We start from the raw sequence: 26,916 nt of genomic DNA on the forward strand, positions 1-26,916 counted from the left end.
GAGGTTCTGCTGAAAGCAGCGTCTGATTGTGACACTGTGACGTCCTGAAAGGCTGCACTTGAACAGGCTGTGAAGAAAACCTCGACAGCCCGTGGAGTTTGGAATGCAGCCAATAACTCTCGTCATAATTTTTCTTTAATTATTGTGTATTTCGTTTTTTCCCCGATAAGTTCTGAAGAATAATAATCTGTCTTGGAGCTGTTTTAATAGAACAGATCTGAAAGAATGGCTTTGATGTCGCAGAGAACCGACACGTTCTACTCCTCATTCCTCATTTAACTTCTGGCCGGGAGTCAAAATGGCGCTCTCCTACACAGCGAGGCTAGGAAGTCAATCTGGCCAATTTACTGGGTCAAAGGCAACTTCTGCTTCCCTCTCCACCAGCACTTGTGTGGAGCATGTGGATAGGCTAATAGAAATGGTGAACTGTGTCTCATTCTGCTGCGCTTTAATCACCTGCTTCACAGAGTCTGTGTTCTCTCACTGTCTTGATGGGGAGCAGGGAGTAAAATAAAGGCTGGACTCGTACGAACCCCTGAACCTCAGACTTAGGCGACAGTGACATCACCCTTTATCCAATGAAATGTTTGTTCTCTCATTACTATAAAGAATAAAGCAGAGGGGATTTGGCTGCTGCTGATACAAACAAATCGGGCAGTTCATATAATCCTGTATGGAGAGAAGAATCTCAATCTCTCTCAAGCGTTCCACTCGTGTCTGCACTTCCACTCAGATTTTAACTTAGAAGAGTGTTTTCTCTTTACCAGTCTCTACCATATGTATGTACAAACTCAGGCTTTTTGAAGGATGACCTTTCAAGGCATGCTGCATATTTAGATTTGGTTCTTCAGGTCAGTAGCAAGCTGCTGTTAACACACTGGATCACCCACACACACAAGGAAGGAACATGGAAAATTCCAGTGAATCAACCACAAAAAAGACTGATTATTTTCCCGCAGTAAGGCAGGAACACTGTTCGAGCCTGAGTTTGTTTCATGTATTTACACATATGTAATTTAGACGCTGTATACCTTTGACTTAAATTTACTTAAATGAGTGCTTTGTGTTTATAGGGGATTTGCATTTATGTCGATGAAAATGACCCAAAAATAGAATTATTATTTATAACACAAATTAAGTTGTTCTTTAAATTATATATATATTATAAACACATGGTGCTTTGTAGTCTAACATTCTTCTTGTTTGTGTCCTACAGTTCAGCAGATGAAAAATTCCGTTGGAACAACCAAGGTAAATTCTCCCGAATACAATTTTTGCAAACATTTGTCTATTTTGTCAGGTCATTTGGCCCTTGTGTTGCTGAATCCTTTTTTATGAAAAAAAACTCTACTATATTGCATTTACTTTTGATTGATGCCACATTCAAAAGAAGACGAGCCTCCTGCCAGGAGAGGCTTCATTTAAAATTCTCTAAAAACAAAACATTCTGCCACATCTACGAACCTCATCGGAAGTGACAACTAAAAAGGTCAAACAACGTTTGCAAATAATTCTACAAATTTAGTTTAACTTGTTTTTGGCAGCAGATGAAAAGTGTTTTCTGCAGAGACCAATAATCAATGATGTCTGTGGACAACTTTAAGGTCAAAACACTTCTGTGGAATTCACAAATTCACTGACACACACAAGCAAGAAGAAGAAAAAAAAACTGAAACAAAAGTTCTCTCTTCTGTTTTTTCCCTCAAACCTATTCAGTTTTGATGTCACTGAAAGCCCAGCTCAGTGCAGACCTTTGTCAACAAGGAGTTTATAAAGACCTGCAGTCAGGACACTGTAAAATCTGTTGCCAAGGCCTAAAGTTCAAATACACAGCTAACAAGGAGAAGAGGGAAAAAGACTTACCTACCATCATGCTGGAAGGTTCTGGATGTTCAGTCCAGGAATGTCCAATGTCCAGGCAAACAGTTGTTTCATGTTGCCAACATACACACTTTTAATCACGGTGAGGTCTGCAGCAGAAAAACACAAGGGTAATTGACAATTTGGACACTACAGGAAAAACACAGGTGAAGCACGGACTCTAAGACTAGAGGGCAGGACACAGGTGAGCACATCGGGTCATCAACTTCAATAGTTAAATCAAATATTTTTCATATAATACATTGAAGATTTTAAGTTGTCTAAATTAGGTAAAAATGAAAATAACTTGAGAAAACTTTTTTTCAAATGATTAAGGCTTTGCAACAGATTTTATTTTAGCTCCAAAACTGAAAGTGCTTCCACAAAAACTGAATGTTAATTCTTAGATGAAGCAGAGAAGCAGGCTGTGACCTTGTGTCAAAGGCATCCACCACGATTCTGCAAAGAAGAAATTCTCTGATGGAAACATCACTACCAGATGTGTTTTCATCCATAACTTCTTCATTTATATTCATATAAAATTTGTTTGGTTTTTGCCTTTTCAGGTAGATAACTTGTAACATATAACTGTAAAAAAGACATGTGTGCACATACAGATGGACCAAAGGACATAGAAGAAGAGTTGACAACAGGCCTGGAGCTGGTGGACTCATGCATTCGATCCCTCCAGGAATCAGGCATTTTGGACTCACAGGACACCACGACAACAGACAGTAAGTCCAGCACCACCAGGACGAAGGAGGGGCTTCTAGAGGAGAATGATGGAGCTGCATATTTATATCCTTTGTCTCCTTCTCCCGCTCCATTCCTTCACGTAAAATTTCCTGCAATGGTATCTACATGAAAATGACATAGTCAACAGTGGGGTTTTTTTCTAAAGATATTTCCACTGCAGGTGACTGACTTCACCCTGTACTGACATCTTTTCTAGTGGTCCCAATGGGAAAGACGGAGGTGTGAGAGAAATGCAGAGACACGCCAGTTGTTTGATATGTTAATTCAAAATGTCCTGCGCTCTCTCTCTCTCTCTCTCACACACACACACACACACACGCATGCACATGTCAGTATTTCTGGCTCAGCGAGGACATTCATCGACAGACTGTGCTGCAAGTGCAGTGGCTTGGGTTTTTCAATTTAAATGTAGTTATGCAGATTAAGATTTTTTATGTGCATAGGTCTTCAATGTAATGTCATGTCAGACTACACTGCATTGATGTGGTGCAACAGTATAATTATTTTAGAGAGAGCTTTAAATAAGTACAGCTGTTCAATGCAAAGTGAAGTGAAATATTTTTTAAATATTTAAAAATTCTGATTTTTTTTATTTCTTCTTTTTGTTTTTCTTCTTTCTTCTCGCTCTCATCAGGACAAGGTCTGCTGTCTCAAACGGCTCTGCAGCTTAATAATCAAGATGCCTATACAGGAGCTGGTTACCATAGTAACCAAGGCCTGACACTTGGGGAAACAGTCTCTTGTCGGAGTGGTCAGGTTGGAGGGGCACTTCACAGCTATAACCAGGTAGAATCACACACTCACACACGCACACACGCACACATGACTGCACATAGACAACATGAGTCTCGAGAACATGGTCCTGTATATTTCCTTAAGGCCCGTGTTTTATGTTTCTTTTTGTTAAGCTAAACTGCTATTAATTATTATGCTTGCAAGTGTATGTAATATATTTAAGAATCACATGACCATTTGAGTACACATAACAGAGGCCTGTTTACTTTAAGAGAATACAGTACAACCAACAACCAGACTACTTGGAAAAAGATTTTTTTTCACCAACATGAAACTGAAATTAATAACATGTATTGATCTTTGTGTTTAGTTTAAATTGATTTAAACAATAATAATCGAACGCTAAGTGAATATGAGGTGCAGTTTGTTACAAAAAGCAACAGTGAATTGTGTCGTTTCTACCTCTACACTCACACATATACACCACCACATTGCCGTGCCCGTCTCTACTCATATTTCCCCTTCCTTCTTCTCCCTCCTCCCCCCCTTCATTTTCATACCTTTGTACTTCCTCTCTTGTTGCCTGACTCCCATCTCCATACATCTGTCTCTCTCTAGGTGACATCCAACCGTGCAGCTGCCCAGTTAGTGGGGACTAACTCTCCCTCCCAGTCCCAGAGAGACTCATTTGCCCAGCAGGGGTTCCATATATCCAGTGAGGGGGGGCCTGGACCTGCTGGACCATCCATGTATTACTCCTGTGCCACATTACCTGCTCAGGTACACTGCCTACTGCTAAAGTCAAGAGACATATTAAAACAAGTAGCATCCATCATCATACTCCTGTGACTTCAAGTACTTCAAGTAATTAAAACAAGTAGCATCCATCATCATACACCTGTGACTTCAAGTACTTCATGTTATTCTTTAAGCTTTTTTTTACCCTTTATCCAGTCAAACTGTAATACCACCACGGACCAGTGAATCTTGTTAATGTAGACACACACACACAGCCACATTACAGTTCAATAAAATAAAATCAAACTCCTCTTTACAGCGTGTTAGCTCACCTTTGCAAGCAGTGGGCTCACCAACCAAGCTGCAGCGCCTGGGTTCAGCCTCCTCTGACATGCCCAGCTATGCCACACTACAGAGAGTGTCCTCACCCAAACAATCCCCTAGCCGACTCGCAAAGTCCTACAGGTCAGTGTGACGACATTGATTAAATATCACCTATGAATGATACATATTCATAAATGAAAGGTTTCTGACTTTAATAACTAAAACAAATTGTTAAGCAGTGCCCCCCAGCCCTCCTTAATCGCTCCACTTCTCACTACAGCACTTCATCGCCCATTAACATGGTAGCATCTGGCACTGCCGGCTCCTCCTCGCCTCTTCCTGCAGCAGCGTCTCCGGGAGAAAACCACACCTCTTCACCCCTCCACCAGCTCAGCTCCATGGTGGGGAGCTATGCTACTCTGTCACCAACTAAGCGCATGCTGCATCACATCGGAGGAGACACTTATAAGATTTCCCACGAGCTCTTTGCCAATGCAACCCTGAAAAGGCCTGGGAGCCTGGCAGGTAGAGGTCAAGACAACCTTTTTTTTCTCTTTAGATGTGCATCTGTATATGTGGTCCTGTCTTCCATTCATTCCATTTTTACAACAACCCCACTGTCACAGAACAACTGCTAGAATTGGCTGCAGCTCTCCCCTTGACCATGACTAAGCGATAAAAGATGAGGGAATGATCCAGGAATTAATTTTGGGAAATGTGTAGTAGTTGATAATCTTGTAAACCCAGATTAAAAATCTTTATCTCATGGAAAATGTCAACATTATCCATCACGCAAATCATCATTACTTTCATATGCCCACCATGACCCTACATTCAACTGTGGAATATCAATCACTGAAGTTTTGCTATTTGGAAGTGTTTGTATAAAGCCTCTACTGACCTTTAACCACACTGTGAAATTGTTTGAAATGTTACTGCCTGCGTCAGCGGCAGAACTTAATGATGATAACCTAAATTGTTATATATATTCTTTCTAACAATCACTGACTCCATTTATCACACATTTGTGTTGTCCAGGCTCCAGAGGCTCCTACAGCAGCCAACACAGTCACCTAGGCTCGGAGCTCCGGCCTCTGCAATCTCCTGAACACCACATCGACCCGATCTATGAAGACAGAGTATACACCAAACCTAGCCTTAGAGGACAAGGTGAGCAGAAACAGAATTACAGAGGATAGTTAATCACACTGTTAATGCATCCCATTAACTCAAGGCTAAGAACATGTTTACTAGCTTTAATAATAACAGATGATCTAAATCATAGTTTTACTTGTCAGTCACATGAAGCAAATGACTTGGAATCTGGAAATGAAGCCATAGGTTTAGTTATCTGTTGAAGTCATTATCAGTAATAATATGGTGTAGTAAATTCTTAAATGCAAAAACAAAACAATAAAACCATTATCTAATATTAGAATTAAATCAATGTCAGACTGAAGTTTCCCAGAATACCCTTCAAACAGGCGTGATGCTCAGAATAGCTGCAGCATCTCAGAGTTCACACTGTAAAACATCTAAATATGAACATCAAAGACCACAAAGACATCAGAGCTGACCTGGAAAAATTAATGGATCAAAGAAACATCATCAGAACAGTTTGGTCTCATGGACTTTAAATCTCACTGTCTCCATTTTCAATGCTCTGGAGCACAGACAGACATGTACTGTACCTCCACCATCCACCTCACCGTTTAACTCCTGCTTACTAACATCAGGTGGGCAAATCAGTTGGGGTCTCAATGGCAATTTGTCTCTGAGTCACAGTCTGTCAACTAATTAAATGTCTTAATTAGCTTGGGCGCTTCCAAGTCACAGTAAATCATGCATGTCCTAAAATATTTGTGTGATGGAACAATGAGCACAACAGAAACATATTTAGAACACAATGTGCCTGTGAAAGTTATGGTAATTTCAATCTAACACTGCTGTTCACACTGCAGCAAAAAGGTGAACCAAATCACAGTTCTTTTGCCCGTATCAGATTTTTTTTTTCTGACATCTACAGCATCCACATCACTTGTTACTTCTAATTGTGTTTGGCCACATTCATACAGCGATTAGCTCTGTTTCTGACAATGCAAGTTATGATTGCACAAACACACACACACACAAGCTGTCAGCAGTAATTCATTAGTGTCTATAGTGGAGCACCGAGCAGCTTTTGGTGCTCAACTACCTTTCAAGGTCATTTGCTGCAATTTGAATGAAGAAACAAGACGATACGTCACGCCTGACTTCACATCACAGGTGAATATCCTCAGGCTTAGTCAAGGACCCTGCGGTGATCGAGTGACGTGCACGCACGAACCCACTTGAGTGGAACGTCCCAAATGCTCTTTGGACTGAGTTTCTTTCTGTGTCTGAGACAGACAGAGAGTCTTGTGTTGTGTCTGTGGCCTTCTGTTTGTTACACGAAGGATTTATTACACACCACACCCACAAAAGCCCCGGGGACATTCACCATATGGCAATTACTGTGTGGGGAATTAATGTGGCTGCAAAACTGCCTGTTTATTTAGCAAAAAAAGGAATACAACTTAGAATTGTGATTTGTGATTGCTGTCCATTAAAAAAAAAACAGTAGATATTTGCACTGGATTGACATGAGTTAACAATATTGGACTTAAACATGATACATAGTGAGAAGGCTTAATGATTGTTAAGATATAGAAGCCATTATTTAATTGAGGTTTTTCTTTACCAATCTTAAGAATCTCATTTTACAGTATCATAAAATGTACTTATTATATATATATAAATATCATATGGATAGGATATTCTGGATATATATTTTAGATATATAGATCTAATTTAGATTTTTTAATCAAAGCTTTGCTTGTGAAATCATCAGCTACCTCTGTACTTTGTTGCATTTACTCATTTAATTTTCTTTGTTTTGCTTCTTTCCTTTTTGATTTCTTTTCACCGTTTATGCTCTGCTGCTGTGGTTACTTCTATTCACCATCTGTTTGCATGTGTGTACTGTCATGTGATCACCTCATGCATCACTCCTTGTTACCCCTCAGCAGCACCAAACCTAGTGCCAAGCCAATTGTACCAAGAAGTCCTCAATTATTTGCTTTGTCCCTACACTTCACTTCCTACTTTAGCCCCGCCTTCCCCTGGTGTAGATCCAATCCCCTTGCAGCGAACAGGAAGCCAGAGTGCCACCGCTACGTTTCAGAGAGGCAGCTTTGCGTCAGGAGGCGGGACATGTGACTACGCCAACCCTTATCGTACTCTACAATTCTGCCCTTCAACCGAATCTCCGTACAGCAAGTCCGGCACTGCCCTGCCCCCAGAGGCTGCCCTGGGCCGCTCTCCGTCTGTGGACAGCATCCAGAAGGATCCAAGGTGAGGAAATACAAAACTTTTTTTTCATGGATCTAAGACCTGGTTTGTAGATGTTTTGCTCCCTTTACACATTCACAACTTACTGAAGGCCAGATTCACCAGAGACCCGGACAATTGACCTGCAAAGATGGTCAACTGAGCTGTAAATATATAATAATTATCAACTGAATTCACAAAGATGTGTCCGTGTTACAAGTCCATGTTACACTGTGACCCCAAACAGTCTGTAGTAACATAGAATTGGCCGTGACCTCCATGAAAGACTGGGCAGAATCTGGGCTTTAGTATGAAGCACACATCACAGCATACCTTCCACTGTCTTCCCTGGTTTATGTGGGTGTCAGGGTTCGTTCACACTGCCATACCGGTTAGATTTGCCGCCTGCTGGAATTTGTCCCAACATCATCAAAATAAGTCGTATTCTATGCAGCGGGCAGTGGGAATTCTTTTTGGAGCTGTTGTTTGTATGTGTGTGAGTGAGTGAATGAGTGTAAGAGAGTGAGCAAGAGACAGAGAGAGAGAAAGAAAGAGAAAAGTCCTCGAGAGAGAGAGAAAGAAAGAAAGAGAAAAGTCCTCTGCGTGTAGATGTGTTGAAGAAATGAGCGTATGTTACACATACTGTGGGTCACATTCCTGGTGTTTGAAATGTTTTGGACTAATCTGAACAGTTCAATAACAACATTTTTGTTTTAGCTATTTCATAGTTATCTTAAGCTTTTTAAGCAAACTCAAACTACCTGAAACCAAGTTAAAATAAAGCAAAAGGTTCCCAGGTGATTTTCTTAATGAGATGGGTCACTTAAGATAGGAATTGAAAACAGCCTAAACAAATAAGAAAATTTAGGAATATGTTTAAATAAATGTATGTATTAAACAGACATACAATTAAGGGGGAGTTCCTGTCACTTAATCTCTGTATTGTGACTGTGGGTGTTTGTAGCCATTACTTTTTTTCTTCACTCATTGTCTGTGCACTCTCTTCACCCCTGTGTTCACTCTATAACTCTGATGTCATTGATGCGTTGCCTCCAGCATCCAATCGGCTTCAGTGCGACCTGAGACAGACTGAGTTTTTCTGCATGACAAATTGCTCTGCATTACAACATTTACAATCAGTGATGTATGAGTAGCCTGTCGTTGTACACACTGTGTTAAAGAGAGGGTCCCTCTGAACGCAAAATCTTCAAAATATCAAACGACTAGAGTTTAAAAACACTAAAACCTGGATGTTTCATACTCCAGTGTGTTAAGTCACCATCACCACATTTACTCTTACAATATTGCTTTTAACACAAATGCCATTATAATATTCTATGTATATACAGTGCATTTTGACTGAACTGTCTTATGAGTAAAAACTCTGAATTTTGAGGACCCTCTCTTTACCTGTCACAACCAGCATTAACCTCTTCTCAGTGCATGTCTCTCACCCATCTCACCTCCTCCCCCTCTGCCTGATGACCAAATGTTAAGAGATAAAGACAATTTGCCTTCACTAATCCTCACAATTACTGATTATTATTAATATTATTATTATTTTACAAGACAGCCAACATATACGTCTCTTGTTTGTCTCTGCCTGTCCCCCTCGATAGGTACGACCCTGAATTCCTTGTGTGGAATCAAAATGAAGCTGAGCAAAGAATAACTAAGTAATCCAATTATTTATTTTTATATATTTGCATTCTGTCTATCTTCCTTTTGTCCCATTCACTGATTCTCTCCATCTCCTCCGTATCTCAAATGACACAGATGTTAAATGTCAGTGGCAGCATGAAAGCATTTCACATTTGTGTTGTCAACCCTATATCATCAGGAATCTGCTTTATTCTGATTCTGAATCACACCCTTTTTTTTTTTTTAAACTTTGGCACCATGGCAACCTCAATGAACACTAAAGTTTAGGAACTCTTAATAATATGTGAGTAAAAGATGAAAGCAAATAAACATTATTTTTAAAAATTAAACAGAAATAGAACAGACTATTTTTGGTAAATATTTTCAATTCTGTGCACTATCACCCATCATTTCATCCTTTTCTTTATTTCCCTTGTGTTTTTGCTTTTAGATGTTTGTCCTTTTACATGAATCTGCTTTGTGATGTTTGTGTGCCTTGCTTAAAAGACAATCAGATTTGTTCTGATGAGAAATTACACATTTGTCAGAAAGAAATGATATGACTATGTGCGCATGTTCTATCTATCTATCAAGCTAAATAGCAAGCTAGCACGTTGGATAGCTACCAGTCTATCTATCATGTCTGTTTGTTTATTTTTTGTCACTTTCACATGTGCTCTTTAATGGGACATGTATTATGAGCCTTCAATCAGCTGAATAATAGTCTATGTCTTGCTGCAGGACGAGTCGGCAAATTTATCTTTTAAATGATATTTTCCTAGTTTATTCAGCTGGTCCGTCTCGGCTCAGTATATCTGTCTTTTGGAAAATGAGTCACCATCCTGCTGTCTGCCCTTCCTCAACTGCTTCAGCAATGACCACGCACACACAAATAGACAGACAAATACATTCTATCCATTTCTATTTCATTTCAGCACCTGAGCATCATTAATTAACCGGCCTCGGGTGTGTTGTCCAGAACATTCATTTCCTCAAAACTATCTTCTTGTTTTTTGTCCTTGAAACCCTTTACACAGGCTCTGCTTCAAACCCTGTCAGCAAGCTTATTGTTTTCACCAAGTCTGTGTGAAAAATGTCCAGAAAAATGGAATGATATCTAAAAATCTCTTCCACATCACATAAATTACTGTTTGAAGGAAAGTGTTTGTTAAAAAGGTTTAAATCAAAATCTTAAAATTAAAGTCTCACTTTTTTGATGTAAAGTAATCATAATGGACGCTCTTTCTGATCCCCCATCTGGATACATGTTTACGGGAATTTAACCCAAAACCTTTGCAAACTGCCGAGTATCCAACCCACATTTTTAAAGAATGATACTACTACATCTGTCTATCGGGAAGTCTGTTCATAGACATGTGTCTTCCAAGAAGCCTGTGAGATTTAACAGAACAGAGCACTTTTAAAATGGCACTGCAGTATGAAAATTAATACATTCTAAATCTAACATATACATCAAATATTATATGATGTATGTGAGACCTGAGGATTTTTAATTATTTTCAAAGAAGTTCGACGTCATGATTATAATAACTGATCCAGTTATAAATGTCCCGATCAACATGACAGAAAACTAACGTAGACCTCCCCTCTGTCGACTCAGTACTATTCGCTCATCCTGCTGTAATGTTGTCACACATTATTCAGCAATGGAAGCACCGTATCCTCTTGGGTTCTTTGCAACAGAGAAATACTGTGGGGGTGGCGTCACATAGTGAAATGTAGTGCAGCTCCAGGCTGTAGATAGTGAATGAAAAACCCATTACTGCACAGCTTTCTGGAGCACAGCACATGCATGTTATCGTGGATGTAGGTAAAAAAAAAAAAACCAGATCTATTCTGAGTCCCAGTCTGGACAGCAGCATGATGTGTACGGGGAGAGGTTAAGTGTAATTCCACACAATTGTCATTTGTGTGAAAATTCAAAGGTAATTTAGTTCTTGTAAAGAAAAACAGTGTGCAGTAAGCACAGTTTATAGGCAGCCCACTGGGTACAGTAAGAGCATTTTAAACATGGCTGATGGAGCACAGTTAGCATACCTCAGATTATTTAAATCTTTAAAAATAACCCAGACAGAGTAAAAGCCAATTACAAGTGGCAGGTGGGTTTTGAGCAAACGACTCAAACAATTTGTAAAAAAAAAAAAAAAAGCTAAATTAAAAACCAGGGATTTATATTGGTGGGGTATGTTAATCCTCTACCTGCACTTCTGCCTGTATTGTCTTCTCCAATAGGCTTTTTAAATTTGGGTAACCATGGAAATACCAGCAACAAACACATATACGCACGTTCACAATAAGCCCAACCTTTTCTTCCTCTGTAGGGAGTTTGGCTGGAGGGATCCAGAGCTGCCAGAGGTGATCCAGATGTTACAGCATCAGTTTCCATCTGTTCAGTCCAACGCTGCTGCTTACCTCCAGCACCTCTGCTTTGGAGACAACAAGATCAAGTCTGAGGTACTGACAGGTTCACTGGTACAACAGTGTTTAATATACATGGATTCCTCTGAACTTGGTCAAAAAATGTGGGTATTAATTGATTGTCAATTGTAGAAACAATTAACAATCAATTAACAGCCACATGTTTCGCGACATTTGCGCTGCTAATGACCACTTTCAACAAGACAGTACCAAAAATAGCTTTGTGGTCTGTTCAGGAAGTAGGTGACCTGAAAAAGACATGAGACCAAAAATAAAACAGAAATAAATAAATATTTTTGCCCACAATCTAACAGCTAGTAGTCCCTTCCTTTAAGCGAAAAGAAGTGTTATATCAATTTAAAAAAATAAATCTTTAACTATCTTCTATAGAATACACTACAAAGATATTTAATGTTCGAACTAATGCAGCAGAAGTGTATATACACATATGTAGTATACATAAATTTGACAAGTATTTTTTACTTACTCAGGGCTGATGAAAAAATGTTTTGTGGCTTTGTCTTCATTTCTCTTCTTCTTTCTCTGTCCTTAGATCCGGCGGCAGGGTGGCATCCAGCTGCTGGTGGACCTGTTGGACCACAGGATGACAGATGTCCACCGCAGTGCCTGTGGAGCACTGAGGAACCTGGTGTACGGCAAAGTCAATGACGACAACAAGATAACCCTGAAGAACTGTGGAGGCATCCCCGCTCTGGTGAGACTGCTGCGGAAGACCACAGACGTGGAAATTAGAGAGCTGCTCACAGGTAATTAAAAAAAAAAAAACACACACATTTACACTTCTGTTACAAAATCAGCTGCTGCCCCCCCCCCGCCCCCTCCACCCCAGAAAGATGGAGATTTAAGATCATTTAGCTTTTTTTGTACCTCAGTTTTCTTCTCTTGATTTATTGTATATTTTTTATAAACTATTTTGAATTGGAGAAGTCAGAACCCCACACTAAATTATGCATACAAACAAATCATTTTAAAAATATTTTGCATCATTTTTTTTCTTATACACACAGAGTCTCTCAGCATGCACAAATAAAAAAAAATCACAAACAAATCTTTCCCATCTGCATTTTAATAATGGCAGTGAGCTGTTTTCTTCCCTGATTATCTAAGGATGGTTATTTGTTTCTTTTATGACACATGACGTGGGGGAAAAAAAAAACATTTTGACAGAAGACAGAAAAATGACATGGATATGAAAACACTGGCTCTAATGACAAACAGAGAAAGCCTTCATAATTATTTCCTGTGCCTTCATACAAAAGTGCTTTCATAACCTCGTGCTGTCACTCATGATGTTTGTCTTTGGTTTGGCTGCGCTAAATTTAGCATATATTTAGAGAGGAAAAATGTATATTCATTTGTATAGACCGTACGTACGTGCATATAAGAAAACTTCATTAATACACATACTTCATGTTTTAGTAATCAAACTGCCAGCTTTTCTTTTTCCTTCACCATTTTTCACTGAAGTAAAAGAGCGGCAGCACCACCGCTGCTTCATCTCTCATCCTAGATTCTTCTGCACTCTTTTTTGATTCTGTATAAAGATTGAAAGAAGTACCACATTACTATGATCGGCTCTACTGTGGTATTGTTATGTTTCCAGTTGCCCTCTACAGTTGCCCTTTGCAGTGAGTGAGTCATGAATTTAAAAACTTAGCAGCAGTGCACCACTCCACCTCTGGTACAATTTCATTGATTTACTAGTGACCTGCCTGAAGTTTCTCCTTCCCTTTTCATATGTATATTAAATGGAACCTGCTTTATCTTCCCTTGACCCCGACTAGAAGAAACAGTAGCGAATATGCAGATAGCTGTATATATAGAAGGTAAAGAAGATGGAGGAGTACTAACATCCTGGAGATTTATCCATATGCTATATCCTTATTTGGTGTATTTTTTAATATCTTTCTTAACAGTGAGCTGCACTAAAATGATTATTTTTAATGATTTACAGATGCATGATGAAGCTAGAAGTTATAACCTGGGCTCTATGCCAAATCCTAAAACTTATTCTTACTTGTTCTTCAGTAATGTAATGACCATTAATGTAAAGATAGAATAATAGTATTATCAAAAAGCAATGCATCTTAATGTATTTCACATTTTTGTAAATGTCGAATGTTCCTCTTATTAGACTCAGGATTTTTTGTGGGGCCAATGTTCCATCGCCTACATTTATTTTCCTCCAACCAGGAGGGACACATTTTTTTTATTCCCTTTAAAAGAAACAGCAGTTATTCTGCAGAATGCTGACTCACATATGTGCTAATCAAGGTCAGTTTGAATTATTATGTGTCGTGTGTGATATTAAGGTTTTCCAAAAAATACCCAGTACATCCTTTTTGTCCTTTTGAACACAGAGGTGTTGGAGGGAAAACACTTTTGCTGACATGACAGATCAGCTAATTATGGAGCCAGAAGCTAGACATTTAAAAAGTCGCCTCACCACAAACACACACAACTGTGAGTGGCTGAGAGAGTTAGAAATGGCTGGTAGTTCTTAAACACTGCAGATTTTAACACGCACACAAAAACACACAAGAGTAAAAAACACAGCAACAAAGAGAGGACACATTAATACACACACACACACACACAGTCAGACAGAAGGACATCTAAGGATAAGATGTTTTACTGCAGACAGAGGAGTGAGGAGATAAGTGCAGATATGACCGCGGTGGACACTCTTAACACACAAACATATCATTATTGGAGCACATAGATGAAGGTCAACAAGAATTACGATGTGTTAAATAAATCCCCAGGTTATAACTGTGTGTGTGTCTTCATACAGCTATCCTTATGGGAACATGTTCTGGAAAATTAATCTGAAATCTGAAAAACACATTTTCTTTTAAAGTTAGGATTTGAATCAAAGATCAAATTGGACTCAGGTTAAGGATTAAGATTAGACAAGGATTAGACAGGGAATGAATGATGTCTGTTTAAAGTGCTCAGAAATTACAAGAACCTGTGAACACAGCATGTAGTTTATTTTATATTTTATTAAAAATATTTAGATAGACATACCCCTGGGATGATCATTAGAGTGAGAAGCTATGAAATGAGTTATGGGTTAAGGCCTCATACAATAATCAGTGCATGTCTGACACAGTTCTCAACTCGTCTTCCTGAATTATCGTCGACAGGCGTTTTGTGGAACCTGTCGTCGTGTGATGCTGTGAAAATGCCCATCATTCAGGATGCCCTGGCTGTGCTCACCAATGCTGTGATAGTCCCTCACTCAGGCTGGGACAACTCCCCACAGGACTGCAAGCAGCAACTCCACTCCTCACAGGTTCTTCGCAACGCCACGGGCTGTCTCCGGTCAGTGTCTTACCACGTTTGTGTTTGCCGTGCCTGTATTTCATCATATACGGTTAAGAATATGTTATAACCAAAATTAGAAAAACAAAATGTTAAGAAACATCACTTAGGTGTCTCCAATAAGTTTACCTCATACATTTTATAATGATGCAGCTACGTATCATTATAGCATGAGTTCTTCTAAACCACTATGTTGTATGTGTGTACAACAGAAATGTGAGCTCAGCCGGGGAGGAAGCCCGCAGGAGGATGAGGGAGTGTGAGGGGCTGACAGATGCCCTCCTCTTTGTCATCCAGACGGCTCTGGGGAGCAGTAAGATTGACAGCAAGGTAGCTCACCTCACATCTGTGTGTGTGTGTGTGTGAATATGCATGTCCGTAAGTGTGGGTGTGTGTGTTAGGTAGATGGAGGAAGGAGGGTGGAGGGATCCTTAAATTGTATGTGAGTCATGTAACAGAACCTTGAATAGTAAACTGTATTTTTCTCTGCAAATATGTTTTACAATAATTACAGTGTTTGCTTTAATGCCTATAATTTAAACACATTACCACAAGTTTTTTTTGCCTTTGCAGGCAGTATTTGTAGGCTGTAAACATATTCTAATTTGTATACTTTTGTGTGGCCAACTCTGGCAGTCCATAAAATATGCAACATAAACAAGTGGAACCCTATCCAGATCAGGAGCTTTTCTTCTTTCATGAGAAGTAGCTGAAATCCCAGGACACCAAATGCAGACACAAATGTGTTCTAGTTTATATTTACATTTCAATCAATGTCTAGCACATATATAGATAAAACCACACATATATTATGTGTGTGTCTGCATGCACCTACAGCATATCTATGAAACTACACAGTTAGTTTCTTAGTTAGTTAGTTAGATCTTATCTCCACAACTCTTTATCTTTCTTTACTTCCTCCTTAACAATTTTTATCCTCCTTTCCGTCCAACAGACTGTAGAGAACTGTGTGTGCATCCTAAGGAACTTGTCCTACCGTCTGGCTGCAGAGACGTCACAGAGTCAACAGGGGGGGTCAGAGGAGTTGGACGGTCTGTTATGTGATACTGGTGGGAAGGATGCAGAAAGTTCTGGCTGCTGGGGCAAAAAGAAAAAGAAAAAGAAGGGTCACGATCAGGTGAGCATACAGTGGAAAATAAGACATACAGTGTTTTTGATGATCACAGTTTTTTCTTAGGAAACCGTGTTTCCAGTTTTCTAAGTAGTGAAACAGCATCGTCGTTAGAAACATGCATGACTCACAGAATCAAAACCTCACCTTAATCAACAAATACTAAAATGGTGCTGATTGCACCATGTGGTGCAAAGATTTAAATATTCCATATACCTACTTTAGGCTTCATAGCAAAATGGGCCACAGCTAAAACCTTCCCATCAAATCTTCAGTTAGCAGAATAAGTTGTCATTTAGTTGAAGATTTGGCAAAAACCAAACTGCTTCCTCTGAGCTCTTGTCGTGCTAATGAGCAATCAGCACTGCATTCTGGTTGAGTGGATGAAGTCTCTTACAAATTGTAGTGAAGCTGTGAGAATTGAAAAGCCAATGCTTCCTGTGGACCAGACCTGTGAATTACTCACTCTTCCTTCATCCCAACAACGATAGACTAAAATGACATTTTGACCAAAAATTATGTCAAAGAAACTGACTTTCAACTAACATTAGCTATGTGAGCCCACTTTGTTCAGGACCAATGGTATGACAGAACATATCACTAACCTTCAGATCAGAACATAAAGGGACCAATCATAACCATATCTTTGATGGTGACACATAACCTCACCACTGCACCATCCAACCCTCTGCTCCATCTGTCTCCACTCCACTGCAGCTGTGGGTGATTACTATGAGCACCATCAAGTAGCATTTGGGGAGCTAGCTGAAGAGAGCAAAACTCATCTCGGGGAAAAGAGGAGAGAGAAGAGGAGAGGAAAAAATAAATTTAAAGGGATGAGAGGAAAGTAAAAGACAACAGAGCAGAGTAGAGAAGAACAGATGAGATGAGAAAACAGAGAACAGAAGAGAGGTGAGCTGAGAAAAGATGGGTCGGGGGAGGATTTATATTGTATATACTTTTAGTAGTACATCTTATGTCTCTCCTGTTCACAATTCTAACAGCCTTAAATTATTTCTCATCTTTTGCAGTGGGATGGTGTCGGACCATTTCCAGACTTAGCGGAGCCCCCAAAAGGCATCCAGATGTTATGGCATCCCACAATAGTGAAGCCCTACCTCACACTGCTGTCTGAATGTTCCAACCCAGACACCCTGGAGGGAGCAGCTGGGGCCCTGCAGAACTTAGCCGCTGGCAGCTGGAAGGTAAGAGCTGCTGTGCCACTGTGGCTGCATCATTATGATGGGACACTGTGTGTAATAAAATGTATTAGTGATTGCCGCAGGAGTTGAAATAAAAATATTCTGGATAGATTTCTGAATCAGTGTCGTTGAATGGAAACCATGGAAAGATTCGAAGGAAAATAGACTACAACCTGTATTACCCTTTCACCCTTAACCTCTCAGTGGTCAATGTATATTCGGGCTGCCGTGCGCAAAGAGAAGGGTCTTCCCATCCTTGTGGAGCTGTTGAGGATAGACAATGATCGGGTCGTGTGTGCTGTGGCCACAGCTCTGAGAAACATGGCTCTGGACATCAGGAACAAGGAACTCATTGGTGAGTGACTGCAATATAAATATATTATCTGATTAGTCCACAAATTAGTCACTGCACAATCTCTCTCTATATATAATTATACATTAGCAGTATTTTAAGCTTTTTTTCTGTCAGTCTGTACGGTGTGCTGAGTACTGGATTTAACCCTTTATTTCTACTTCTGACACCTCACAGGTAAATATGCGATGAGGGACCTGGTGCACCGTTTGCCAGGAGGCAGCAACAACAACAACAGCAGTGGTGGCAGTGGAGGTGTCAACAACAATAGTCTGGTGGGAAAGACCATGTCAGACGACACCATCACAGCTATCTGCTGTGCGCTTCACGAGGTCATCACAAAGAACATGGAGAACACTAAGGCTCTCAGGGATGCTGGGGGTATTGAGAAGCTCATCAGCGTCGCTCGTAGCAAAGGAGACAAGTGAGTCAAATGTCCAGAGCTGAATGGATGAAAAAGTGAAAAGAGTAGTGCAGTTACAAAAATATGTGACCAGTTACTGTTGACTCTGCATGAGAAAAGTACACAGATCTTTGTTTTTAATATTATTGACCTAAGACCTGATCCTGATCACAACTTTAAAATCTTCATCAAACACGACAGACTGTGGACTCATAGAAAGTGACATCTACAAAAATTGCTTGAAAGAATTATGAAATATTTTGAAGGTGATGATTGGCCCATTGAAGCCAATTATGCACATTTCCATTAGTCAAATTCTGATTGATTCAAAATTAAAGATCAGTAATTCAATTAGTCGTCAGCAGTTATCCTCAGAGAAGAATTATGGAGGCGCATTTTGCGCAATGAGTGTATTCGTCATACAGAGGTGTTGTTTATTAAGCACTGTGAAATCAAAAATAAAAACCAGTCATGCTTCACAATGTCTGTTTTTTTGTCTTAAATTCCCAGACACAGTCCCAAAGTGGTGAAAGCAGCATCTCAAGTCCTGAACAGCATGTGGCAGTATAGAGACCTCCGAAGTCTATACAAAAAGGTAAAGTCCACAAAGACGGAAATCTGGTTCCTTTTAATTTATCTTATTGTGATGAACTGTATCTAACACTGCAGCATCTTCTCTCCTCCTCTTCCTGTGCTCGCCACCTTTCCTCTCAGGACGGTTACTCTCAGTACCACTTTGTTGGCTCCTCCTCCACAATAGAGAGAGACAGACAGCGACCTTATTCTTCCTCCCGCACTCCATCCATTTCACCTGTCCGGACCTCGCCTAATCATCGATCAGGTGAGTCCAACTCAACCCCCTTCTACGCCTTTTCCCTTTTCTTGTTTCGGTTCCTTTGTCCCCCTATATATCTGTCCGTTGGTGCAGTCCGGTCCAAAAACAGTGCCTGTTCAGCTGCTGCCTTCTTTAACCTTCACACTATGGTGCCTACTGACAAATGGCTGTACTGTCAGGGAAAATCCTTGCACCACACCCGCCGAACACTGAACACAGACATGCACATGCATTTTTAAATTAAGTTTTGAATAATGTGGGTCCTGCAAGGTGTCATTATTTTTGCTTGGCATGTACTAAGGTTCTTCTTGAATAAACTTGGGCCTCAATAAGAACATTTATCCACTTTTGAACTTCTTAAAGTACAAAAAACTAAAATAATTATTCTAACAAATGTATAATAAATGCTTCTATAGTACTGATACTATTTGGTCATTCTGCAATTGCTAAAAAAGAATATTAGACTATTCAATGAGTTAAAATGACCTACTACTTACAGACAGCAAGCAAGTATAGCAACTGTATTTATCTGTATTTAGGACTCAGATTCCCCCTGATATAACTAGAGGTAGCCAAAGTCCCACCAGTGCGACACACACCATACTTTGAGAACTACTGTCCTAACCAGTTCAAATGGTGCGCCCTCTCTAAGATAATGTTTAAATAACCAGTTTAATTAGTGTGAATGTATTTATTTACCTTGATATTATGTGTGTGTGTGTCTGTCTATCTGTCCTTCTTTGTATGTGTGTACATTTGTAGCAAGTGCACCCACTTCACCCAGGGACATGCTGGCTATGAAGGACAGGAAAACAGACTATGAATCAACTGGAAATTCCAACTACCTTGGCAACAAGGGCGAGCACACCTCCCGAAAAGACACCATGACAAGTAGGACTTCCTTCTCTGTCAAACCAGACCAGATATACATAGTTAGTATAACCAGGTTAATTAGGTCTTCTGTTTTCTTGTCTGTGCAGATCAGATCTCTGCTGGGTCTTCAACAATACAAAGAGGGACTTACGTGTCACCCACGGATGATCGGAAATACAACCAGGTACATAATATCCTGATTAGCTCAGTATTTTAAATATGAAGGTTAGATGTAAGACAGTGTGACACACAATCTCTTTATGGCCTCCATAAACCACATGCTGTCTGTAGCTCACAAGGAGATGTACAGTATATAAGATATTAGAGGGACACTTTCAAGAACCCATATAGGTGATGTGCTGTTTTATGGTCCTGTAGTAATGATACTATTAATGTTGCAAAGGTCACGACAAGCTGGTAATATAAAAACATATATAGAGTCGCACTTTACACAGGTTTCAGTAGACGTTGTTCTGAAACTGCCATTAGGGTTTTTAATTGCATAATACTGATTAAACAGTTACGAGAAGGTCACTTGGACAACATAAACAGTTACGAGAAGGTCACTTGGACTTGGATGTCATGAACACAATGGCTGTAATTAATAATTTTGTAATTAATAATTTTGTATCAAAATTTGTATATTAATAACATTGTATCCTTAAATCAATACTTGGCAAACCAAACCATACCACATGTAGATAAACATAGCAAAAATAACTAAACATTATCTCGCCAGATGATGGAAAGAAGTTAGAAGTGTCTACTCTTACTTCAAGAGGGTTTAAATTAAAAAATCACAGTCTTACAACAAACTCAGTAACAAATGCTTTGTTTATAGGTCTCTTGTCAAGGCTTGCCTTCAGAGCCTTACCCTCCTTTCCAAAACCCACCTCCAGCTGACGGTGGCAACTATGAGGACCAAGCTTTTTACGAGAATCAGGTCCATGTGGGTGGGCGTCCACCGCAGGGTGACCTAAACATGCAACTTCAGGGTCTCAAGTCCACTGGCAACTATGTTGATTTCTACTCAGCCTCGCGGCCCTACAGTGAGCTCAACTATGAGACAAGCCACTACCCAGCCTCGCCTGACTCCTGGGTGTGAGAATCGTTTGGAGCAGGAGCAAGATGGAGAAGGAGGAAGAGCAGGATCGAGAGGACACAGCCTGTAGTGGACAGTGAATGTTTAGCTTTTTAAAGTAAAGGACAAAAAAAAAACAAGAAGACAGTCCTTCCTCCCCATCCTCACATCTCGTTTCTGAGTTATGTACAGTCGACCGGTCAACAAGACAGAGACAGGAGGGCGGCGTGGGACAAAGGAGGACCAGGACCAAACAGAGGAGCAGCCATGCATGTGCATGCACACCACCAACAAGGAGATGGTCACGTTTTTGTCTGTGTTTTGTTTTTAAACAACAAATACTAGAGAACGTCTGGCAAACAAAGGACCTCATGCACACAACGGCCGGTGGATACAGAGTGTAAGTGAAAGGCAGCTCATGAAGGGGGACGTGAAGGGAAATGTTTTTTACATGGATAAGAAAAGCAATGGTGAGGAGTTGGCTGAGTTGATACTGAAACGTGTGAAAAGTGAGACTTCCAACTTGTAAATATGCCGTACAGCAACATAGTTTTTAGTATTGTGAAGCACAACAAGTGATGCTGTAGGACATGAGGGACAACCATCACACAAACATTTGTTGCTTCAGTGGCTTCAATGTGATGTGTCCTTCCACTGGATAAAAGAACATTTTCGGACTTGGTCATTTGTGACATTTTCACTTTAGTTTTGTTGCATTTTTACTTTTCTACATTTTGGTTTCCATTTTTATAGTAATTATTGTACACTGTACATTTTAAAGTAACGCATCGTGTACTGTACATTAACTTCTTTCTGTGTCATGTCTGGTTGTTTAGCCACTGGATCAACCTCACTTTCTAAACAGCTACACCTATACATACATTTACACTTAGCCTTATATCACAGCTACAGACAGACGTCGAGATTTTGCTTATATAAAGCAGAGGATGTGAAAGTATTTCAGGTGGGACACGTTGCTGGTTTCACTTCGTCTGGGTTGCTTAAACTAGTTTTGCTGCTAAAATATCTTAAGAAAGTCGCGAACATTTTTCATCAAACACTTTCTTTATATCACCTAGCCTAGATTTTGGTGACTTTCTTTTTCTACAGAATGCCAGAAATCCACTTTGCATTTCTTTAGCGTTAACTAAGCTTCATGCGTTTATAATCGTACCAAAAACAAAAGTCAACGCCCTCATTCCACTGAAGGAGGACTGTATGGTGGGGTGTGTTTTAACGGTCAGCTTTCGATTCCTGACAGAATCTCCTCACTCTCATAACAATGGCAGTTTGTAAATGCTTTGTTTTTTCTAAACTCTGTTTTACTAGGATGAAAACTGTCTCACTGCACTAGGAAAGGGAAAAAAAGTTTGAAACGAGTAGGATGACCATGGGGGACTGTGACTGGGCAGGAATTATATTCCTCCAAAACTGTACAAAATTTGTTGACTTCTGTGATGTAAAATACTTTTTGTTTGAGGTACAAGAGAAAAAAAAACTTTCTGAAATAAGAGTGGCAGTTTTAACTTCATGGTAGATGAGCTGTTCATAGAGTTTGGATACTTATATGTAAATATAAATATATACTTTTTATGTGCAGATGTTGATGTCACTTATAGCAGCAGCATTATGGTCAAAGACTTGTAAACAAAAAAAGAAAACAGCGATATGTAGGAAATCTGTCACATTTTCTTTTTTCTTTTGCCGTCACTACACTAAATTGTTGACATTGTGTAGTACTGTTGTTGCTATGTGGAATAGAGTAGTCCAGAGTCAAGGAGTTCACATTACCATGAATGCAGTCCCAACAGAGAACGATCCACAGCAGAGGAAAACATCCTGAAAATTTTAAGAACTCATCCTCAATCAGAGGCAGGGACTCAGGTCATTTTACCTAAACTGACTAAATCAATCACCGCTCACTCAGTGATTTCTTTTGAAAACATTGTTTGCATGGCCTGTTTTCAGATTATAGAGCTTTTATAACATTTATGTAACCTTTAAAAGCAAATCAGAAAAGTAATTAGACCATTGATGCTGTCATCTCAGCACAAACTCATTATTTGCCACATAATCTCCCAAAATCAATCAAACTATACTATATAGGAAACTTCATTAGGTTGATACCTGCTGTAAACTGGAATAAAATTAGTAAAGTGGATTATCTTAAAATACATGTCCACACTGTTTCTTCTCACAACCGGTGATTGATTGCCTCACATCATGCCTCACATGATGTGACATGATTTTTTTCATAATGAAAACTTGATAAAAACTTGTTTAAGAACACAGTATACACTAATATTCTTTTCATTTTCATCCAAAATTCAACAATTCAACATTCTGCTTAATGCAGTTCTGCTCACTGCAGTCTAGATACATGAGGGTTTGAGGTCTAATTATTGTAATTAACACACATTATTTCACTTAACAACAAATGTTCCCTTTATATGAAACACACAATTCTGAAAACTGAATTAGGAAGACTACATCAATTAGCCTTTGTTCAAAGTTAATTTGGGATAATGGCTGCTGGTATTTTTTTCTGCTTTGAGACAAATAAAACTATGAAACACATATGCCATGACAAACCCTGGTTCTCCACAGAACATCCCACAGCTATAGGGTCACAAAGGTCATCCTCTGATGTCAGTGACTTGCGATGCATCTGTTCTCATTAAAAAAAAATCTGGTTGAAAACAGACTTACTGTATTTGTTAGTCAGCATTTGGAACCTAATGTTATGTATGTCCTTGTGATCTTTAGGCAAAGAAGCTTGACTATGACACCTGTATGAAGATGTAACATCGGTATCCTTTTTTGTTGTAGCTAGGATAAATGTGTTTGAAAAGAGAATTGTGAACATTTTTATTGCCTCAGACTACAACTGCTCAAAAAATATATATACAGACCATCAAAAATGTTGTATGTAGGAAGTGGTTTGTTAACCTTAATCTTTTATTTACAGATGTTAGAGGTTGGGAATGATGCTAATGTTCACAGAACTAAATAATTCATCGTCCAAAATTTAAGGGATTCACTTTAAATTATTTTATGTCTTGTTTTGAAGGGAATCCTGTGTATTTGAAAAAGATGTCCTGAGGCTGCCAGTGATACAGACTGGAGGTCCTCCAATTATAATTTCAATACTTTAACCACTAGGCCTACTACTAATCAATACTAAAGTGACAATTAACGACAAGTCATAAATAAAATGTACTGAAGAGTGGTAATGTTATATGTACAATGATTAACACAATTTCTAACACAAATGTTGCACAGCTCTGTTAAAACACTCCAGTCAAATGTATTTCATTTTAAAGTCCTATTTAAAACAGATTTTAATCATAGTGCTGTACAATAAAAAGGTCAAATTAAATAATCTTTAAATACATGCAACTTACTTGTTTTTTAATGTTCATAGTACCGGAGCCAATCCCAGCTGTCAACGGACAAGGGCAGAGTACATCCTGGATGGTAAAATAAGAAACAGAAAAACATTACTGGTCACTTGTGTTATTTTAAATACAAAAACTAGATTGATGTATTCAAAACTACAAGTATACACAGTGCCAAATGTAAATATTCACTTATTGGAGGGGTTAAAGAGTCTGATGAGCCCAGACAGGAATGATTTCCTGGAGTGGATGTGAATGAAACACTGTAAATGTGAATAAACACTTTTACCCTGTTTCATGTCACTGCATGTCATTTCAAAGGGTGCCTGATTATAATAAATAAATTATGTTAAAACATTTCTCTCAGATGCCCCAAAATCTTTGGTAATTTCATAAATTATAAATCTGTTAATAAATGAGCCAGGTTATATTTGATTTGATGTGTGACGTCATGTCATGTCGGACAATTTCCATTCGACCACCAAAATATGGTTTGTGGTTACCGTCAATTGTTTAAACATATAAATATAACATATAAATATGCAGTAGCCAGAAACACAAAACATAGCATTGAAGCTAATGTTCACCTTTAACAAGGTGAATTACCTGTACACTGTGCTGCCAGCCTCCTCTACTGCACCTGTGTCAGGAAACGCGATAAAGCGATTTAGACATTGGTAAATACTGCATTAAACAAGTTCTAAATTCAGTCAGAGCTGCCCCAAATACAAATAAATTAACATAAGGAAAATGTTTATACACGCTTACCCACGCTCGCTTTAGCAAGTTAACAATCGCTAAAAGTGAAGGGTCGAGGAGGAAAGCTCCCCTCTGACCTCAGCAGGCAAAACTAATCAATCAGGAACACAGACTCAACAGGTAGATCGGAGATTATCAGATTCAATTACGCGTGTTAGTGGCACTTTGGCCCAGAGGCAATGTTTCTGCTCTTGGTATAAACCTCAGATTTCACCTCCTGTGCGAGTTCGAATCCAGGTTAGGGCGATTGGCACCTTCCAGTGGACTCACCCCCTGCAGGAAGGCTCACGAGGGGCTGTTGTGATTGTGCCCAAAACTGACTTGAATTTATTAAAGAAAAAAAATCTAACAAATGCATGCTAAAAATAATTTATTAAAGAAAAAAAATCTAACAAAAAATATTTGTAATTTTTTTTGTAATTTTCTAACCATCTTTCAAAATTGTATTTCCAAACCGTTTAGGGGGTGACAGACCCACTGCTGAAGACATTGGCCTTTATTGGGATTTAATTTTTGTTTGACTGGACACAATAATTGTAAATAATTTGGTAGCAGTTGTGCCTTAAGGGCAGAAAAAATGTGCATACATCATAAAACGAAACACCTCAAAGTAGCAAGTAAAAAATCTTATGTAATTATTTTGAGGTCAGCTGTCACGGCTAAGCTGTTTATTTTTGGCGCTGCTTTCAAAGCCCTGACAAAGCCTGTGTGAGCCGTGTCCACAGCTCGGCTTTGAAAGCTTTTCTCTTCTGCAGATACCTGTTGTAGTGAACAGCCTTTGGTCGTCATACCGATCATTGCTGAGGCAATCTGCTGCAGCAGACACACAAATCTTCATCTGGATGTGTGTCAGAGCTGTTTCTCCATTATGTACTGTAAACAGTTCCTCCAAATGGCTTCATCTGCCTGGCTCTTATAGCCAAGTTTTTGTGTTTGAATATACATCTATCAACATCTTCTTTTGCTCAACCCGACAACATCCCCTCACTTTTCATGACTTCTTTTCCAGTTATAAATGTGAGTGCTCTGGATTTCAATAATCACGTGTGATTATGTATTACATCCACACCAGACCATGTCTAAAGAACACAGAAACGGTCTTTTGTCTAATCATCCTGTGGTAATGTGTTAAATGGCTAAAAAGGAATGACCAGATATTAACAGATAGAATAAAAGAAAATGCATATTGAGACTCCATATAGATATAGAGATTATAAATTATAGAGATATAGAGATTATTCAGGAATGATTTATTTAATAACTAGCTATTTAATCAAATTTTAATACAACACAAGTAAATATTCATAAACATAGTTTCTTCTTTACCAGGATGGTTTGACCTCACCTGTCAATCACCACTTTTTGACTTGCGGGCCACAATTATCCTAAAATTTGACAGTAGGGCCAAGTCAGGAGCAGATAGATAGAGCGTTCGCTATAAATTATACAATTCGGAAAAGTTTGTCAGGCAGGATTAAAAGGCGGAACAGCCTGTGGGCCTTCGTTTGCCCAGGCCTGATCTGGGGAACGTCATTTGATTGGATTCACAGCCAAAGTGAAGGTTCTATATATATAACATGAAAATGTTCATAGTTGTATCACAGTTGCCTTCAGTGTCTTTAGTATTTACCCCCTAAGGCAATGCTTCCCAAACATTATCTTGTAACAAAACCTTTTCTGTCCACTGTG

The 26,916-nt window shown here is 39.2% G+C and overlaps 1 protein-coding gene and 1 long non-coding RNA gene across 11 annotated transcripts in view; one reads left to right on the forward strand and one right to left on the reverse strand.

Annotated features, from left to right (window-relative positions):
- Positions 1 to 21,207, forward strand: part of ctnnd2b (catenin (cadherin-associated protein), delta 2b) — a 26,837-nt gene extending 5,630 nt beyond the window's left edge. For 2 of the 4 annotated variants that reach the window (XM_025066133.1, XM_025066137.1), the window contains exons 3-24: positions 1,217 to 1,251; positions 2,478 to 2,594; positions 3,251 to 3,402; positions 3,970 to 4,131; positions 4,409 to 4,554; positions 4,694 to 4,944; positions 5,452 to 5,583; positions 7,545 to 7,788; positions 9,384 to 9,440; positions 11,748 to 11,880; positions 12,398 to 12,611; positions 15,015 to 15,192; positions 15,405 to 15,522; positions 16,148 to 16,330; positions 17,356 to 17,529; positions 17,731 to 17,881; positions 18,056 to 18,302; positions 18,792 to 18,876; positions 18,996 to 19,122; positions 19,879 to 20,007; positions 20,097 to 20,173; positions 20,831 to 21,207. In XM_025066133.1, the coding sequence (XP_024921901.1) occupies positions 1,217 to 1,251; positions 2,478 to 2,594; positions 3,251 to 3,402; positions 3,970 to 4,131; positions 4,409 to 4,554; positions 4,694 to 4,944; positions 5,452 to 5,583; positions 7,545 to 7,788; positions 9,384 to 9,440; positions 11,748 to 11,880; positions 12,398 to 12,611; positions 15,015 to 15,192; positions 15,405 to 15,522; positions 16,148 to 16,330; positions 17,356 to 17,529; positions 17,731 to 17,881; positions 18,056 to 18,302; positions 18,792 to 18,876; positions 18,996 to 19,122; positions 19,879 to 20,007; positions 20,097 to 20,173; positions 20,831 to 21,094 (3,376 nt within the window). In that variant the 3' untranslated portion in view covers positions 21,095 to 21,207. The remainder of the gene's footprint in view (positions 1 to 1,216; positions 1,252 to 2,477; positions 2,595 to 3,250; positions 3,403 to 3,969; positions 4,132 to 4,408; positions 4,555 to 4,693; positions 4,945 to 5,451; positions 5,584 to 7,544; positions 7,789 to 9,383; positions 9,441 to 11,747; positions 11,881 to 12,397; positions 12,612 to 15,014; positions 15,193 to 15,404; positions 15,523 to 16,147; positions 16,331 to 17,355; positions 17,530 to 17,730; positions 17,882 to 18,055; positions 18,303 to 18,791; positions 18,877 to 18,995; positions 19,123 to 19,878; positions 20,008 to 20,096; positions 20,174 to 20,830) is intronic. The other 2 variants (XM_025066134.1, XM_025066136.1) reach the window with 2 other exon arrangements.
- The window catches only part of LOC103396669 (uncharacterized), a 31,006-nt gene extending 5,530 nt beyond the window's left edge, over positions 1 to 25,476 (reverse strand). The window contains exons 1-12 of one of the 7 annotated variants that reach the window (XR_003053051.1): positions 25,237 to 25,475; positions 25,075 to 25,108; positions 24,475 to 24,540; positions 19,962 to 20,022; positions 17,709 to 17,889; positions 17,443 to 17,574; positions 16,190 to 16,290; positions 15,088 to 15,225; positions 12,332 to 12,568; positions 11,731 to 11,849; positions 2,476 to 2,717; positions 1,868 to 1,970 (exon numbers count right to left, since the gene is read on the reverse strand). This is a non-coding gene — a long non-coding RNA (uncharacterized LOC103396669). Of the gene's footprint in view, positions 1 to 1,863; positions 1,971 to 2,475; positions 2,718 to 11,730; positions 11,850 to 12,331; positions 12,569 to 15,087; positions 15,226 to 16,189; positions 16,291 to 17,442; positions 17,575 to 17,699; positions 17,890 to 19,961; positions 20,023 to 24,474; positions 24,541 to 25,055; positions 25,109 to 25,236 lie in introns of all 7 variants that reach the window. The other 6 variants (XR_003053054.1, XR_003053053.1, XR_001761697.2 and 3 more) reach the window with 6 other exon arrangements.
- Between the last annotated feature and the right edge of the window lie 1,440 nt (positions 25,477 to 26,916).

This window comes from Cynoglossus semilaevis, chromosome 20 (assembly GCF_000523025.1).
Source record: "Cynoglossus semilaevis isolate Cse_v1.0 chromosome 20, Cse_v1.0, whole genome shotgun sequence".
In the NCBI taxonomy this organism is placed as follows: domain Eukaryota; kingdom Metazoa; phylum Chordata; class Actinopteri; order Pleuronectiformes; family Cynoglossidae; genus Cynoglossus; species Cynoglossus semilaevis.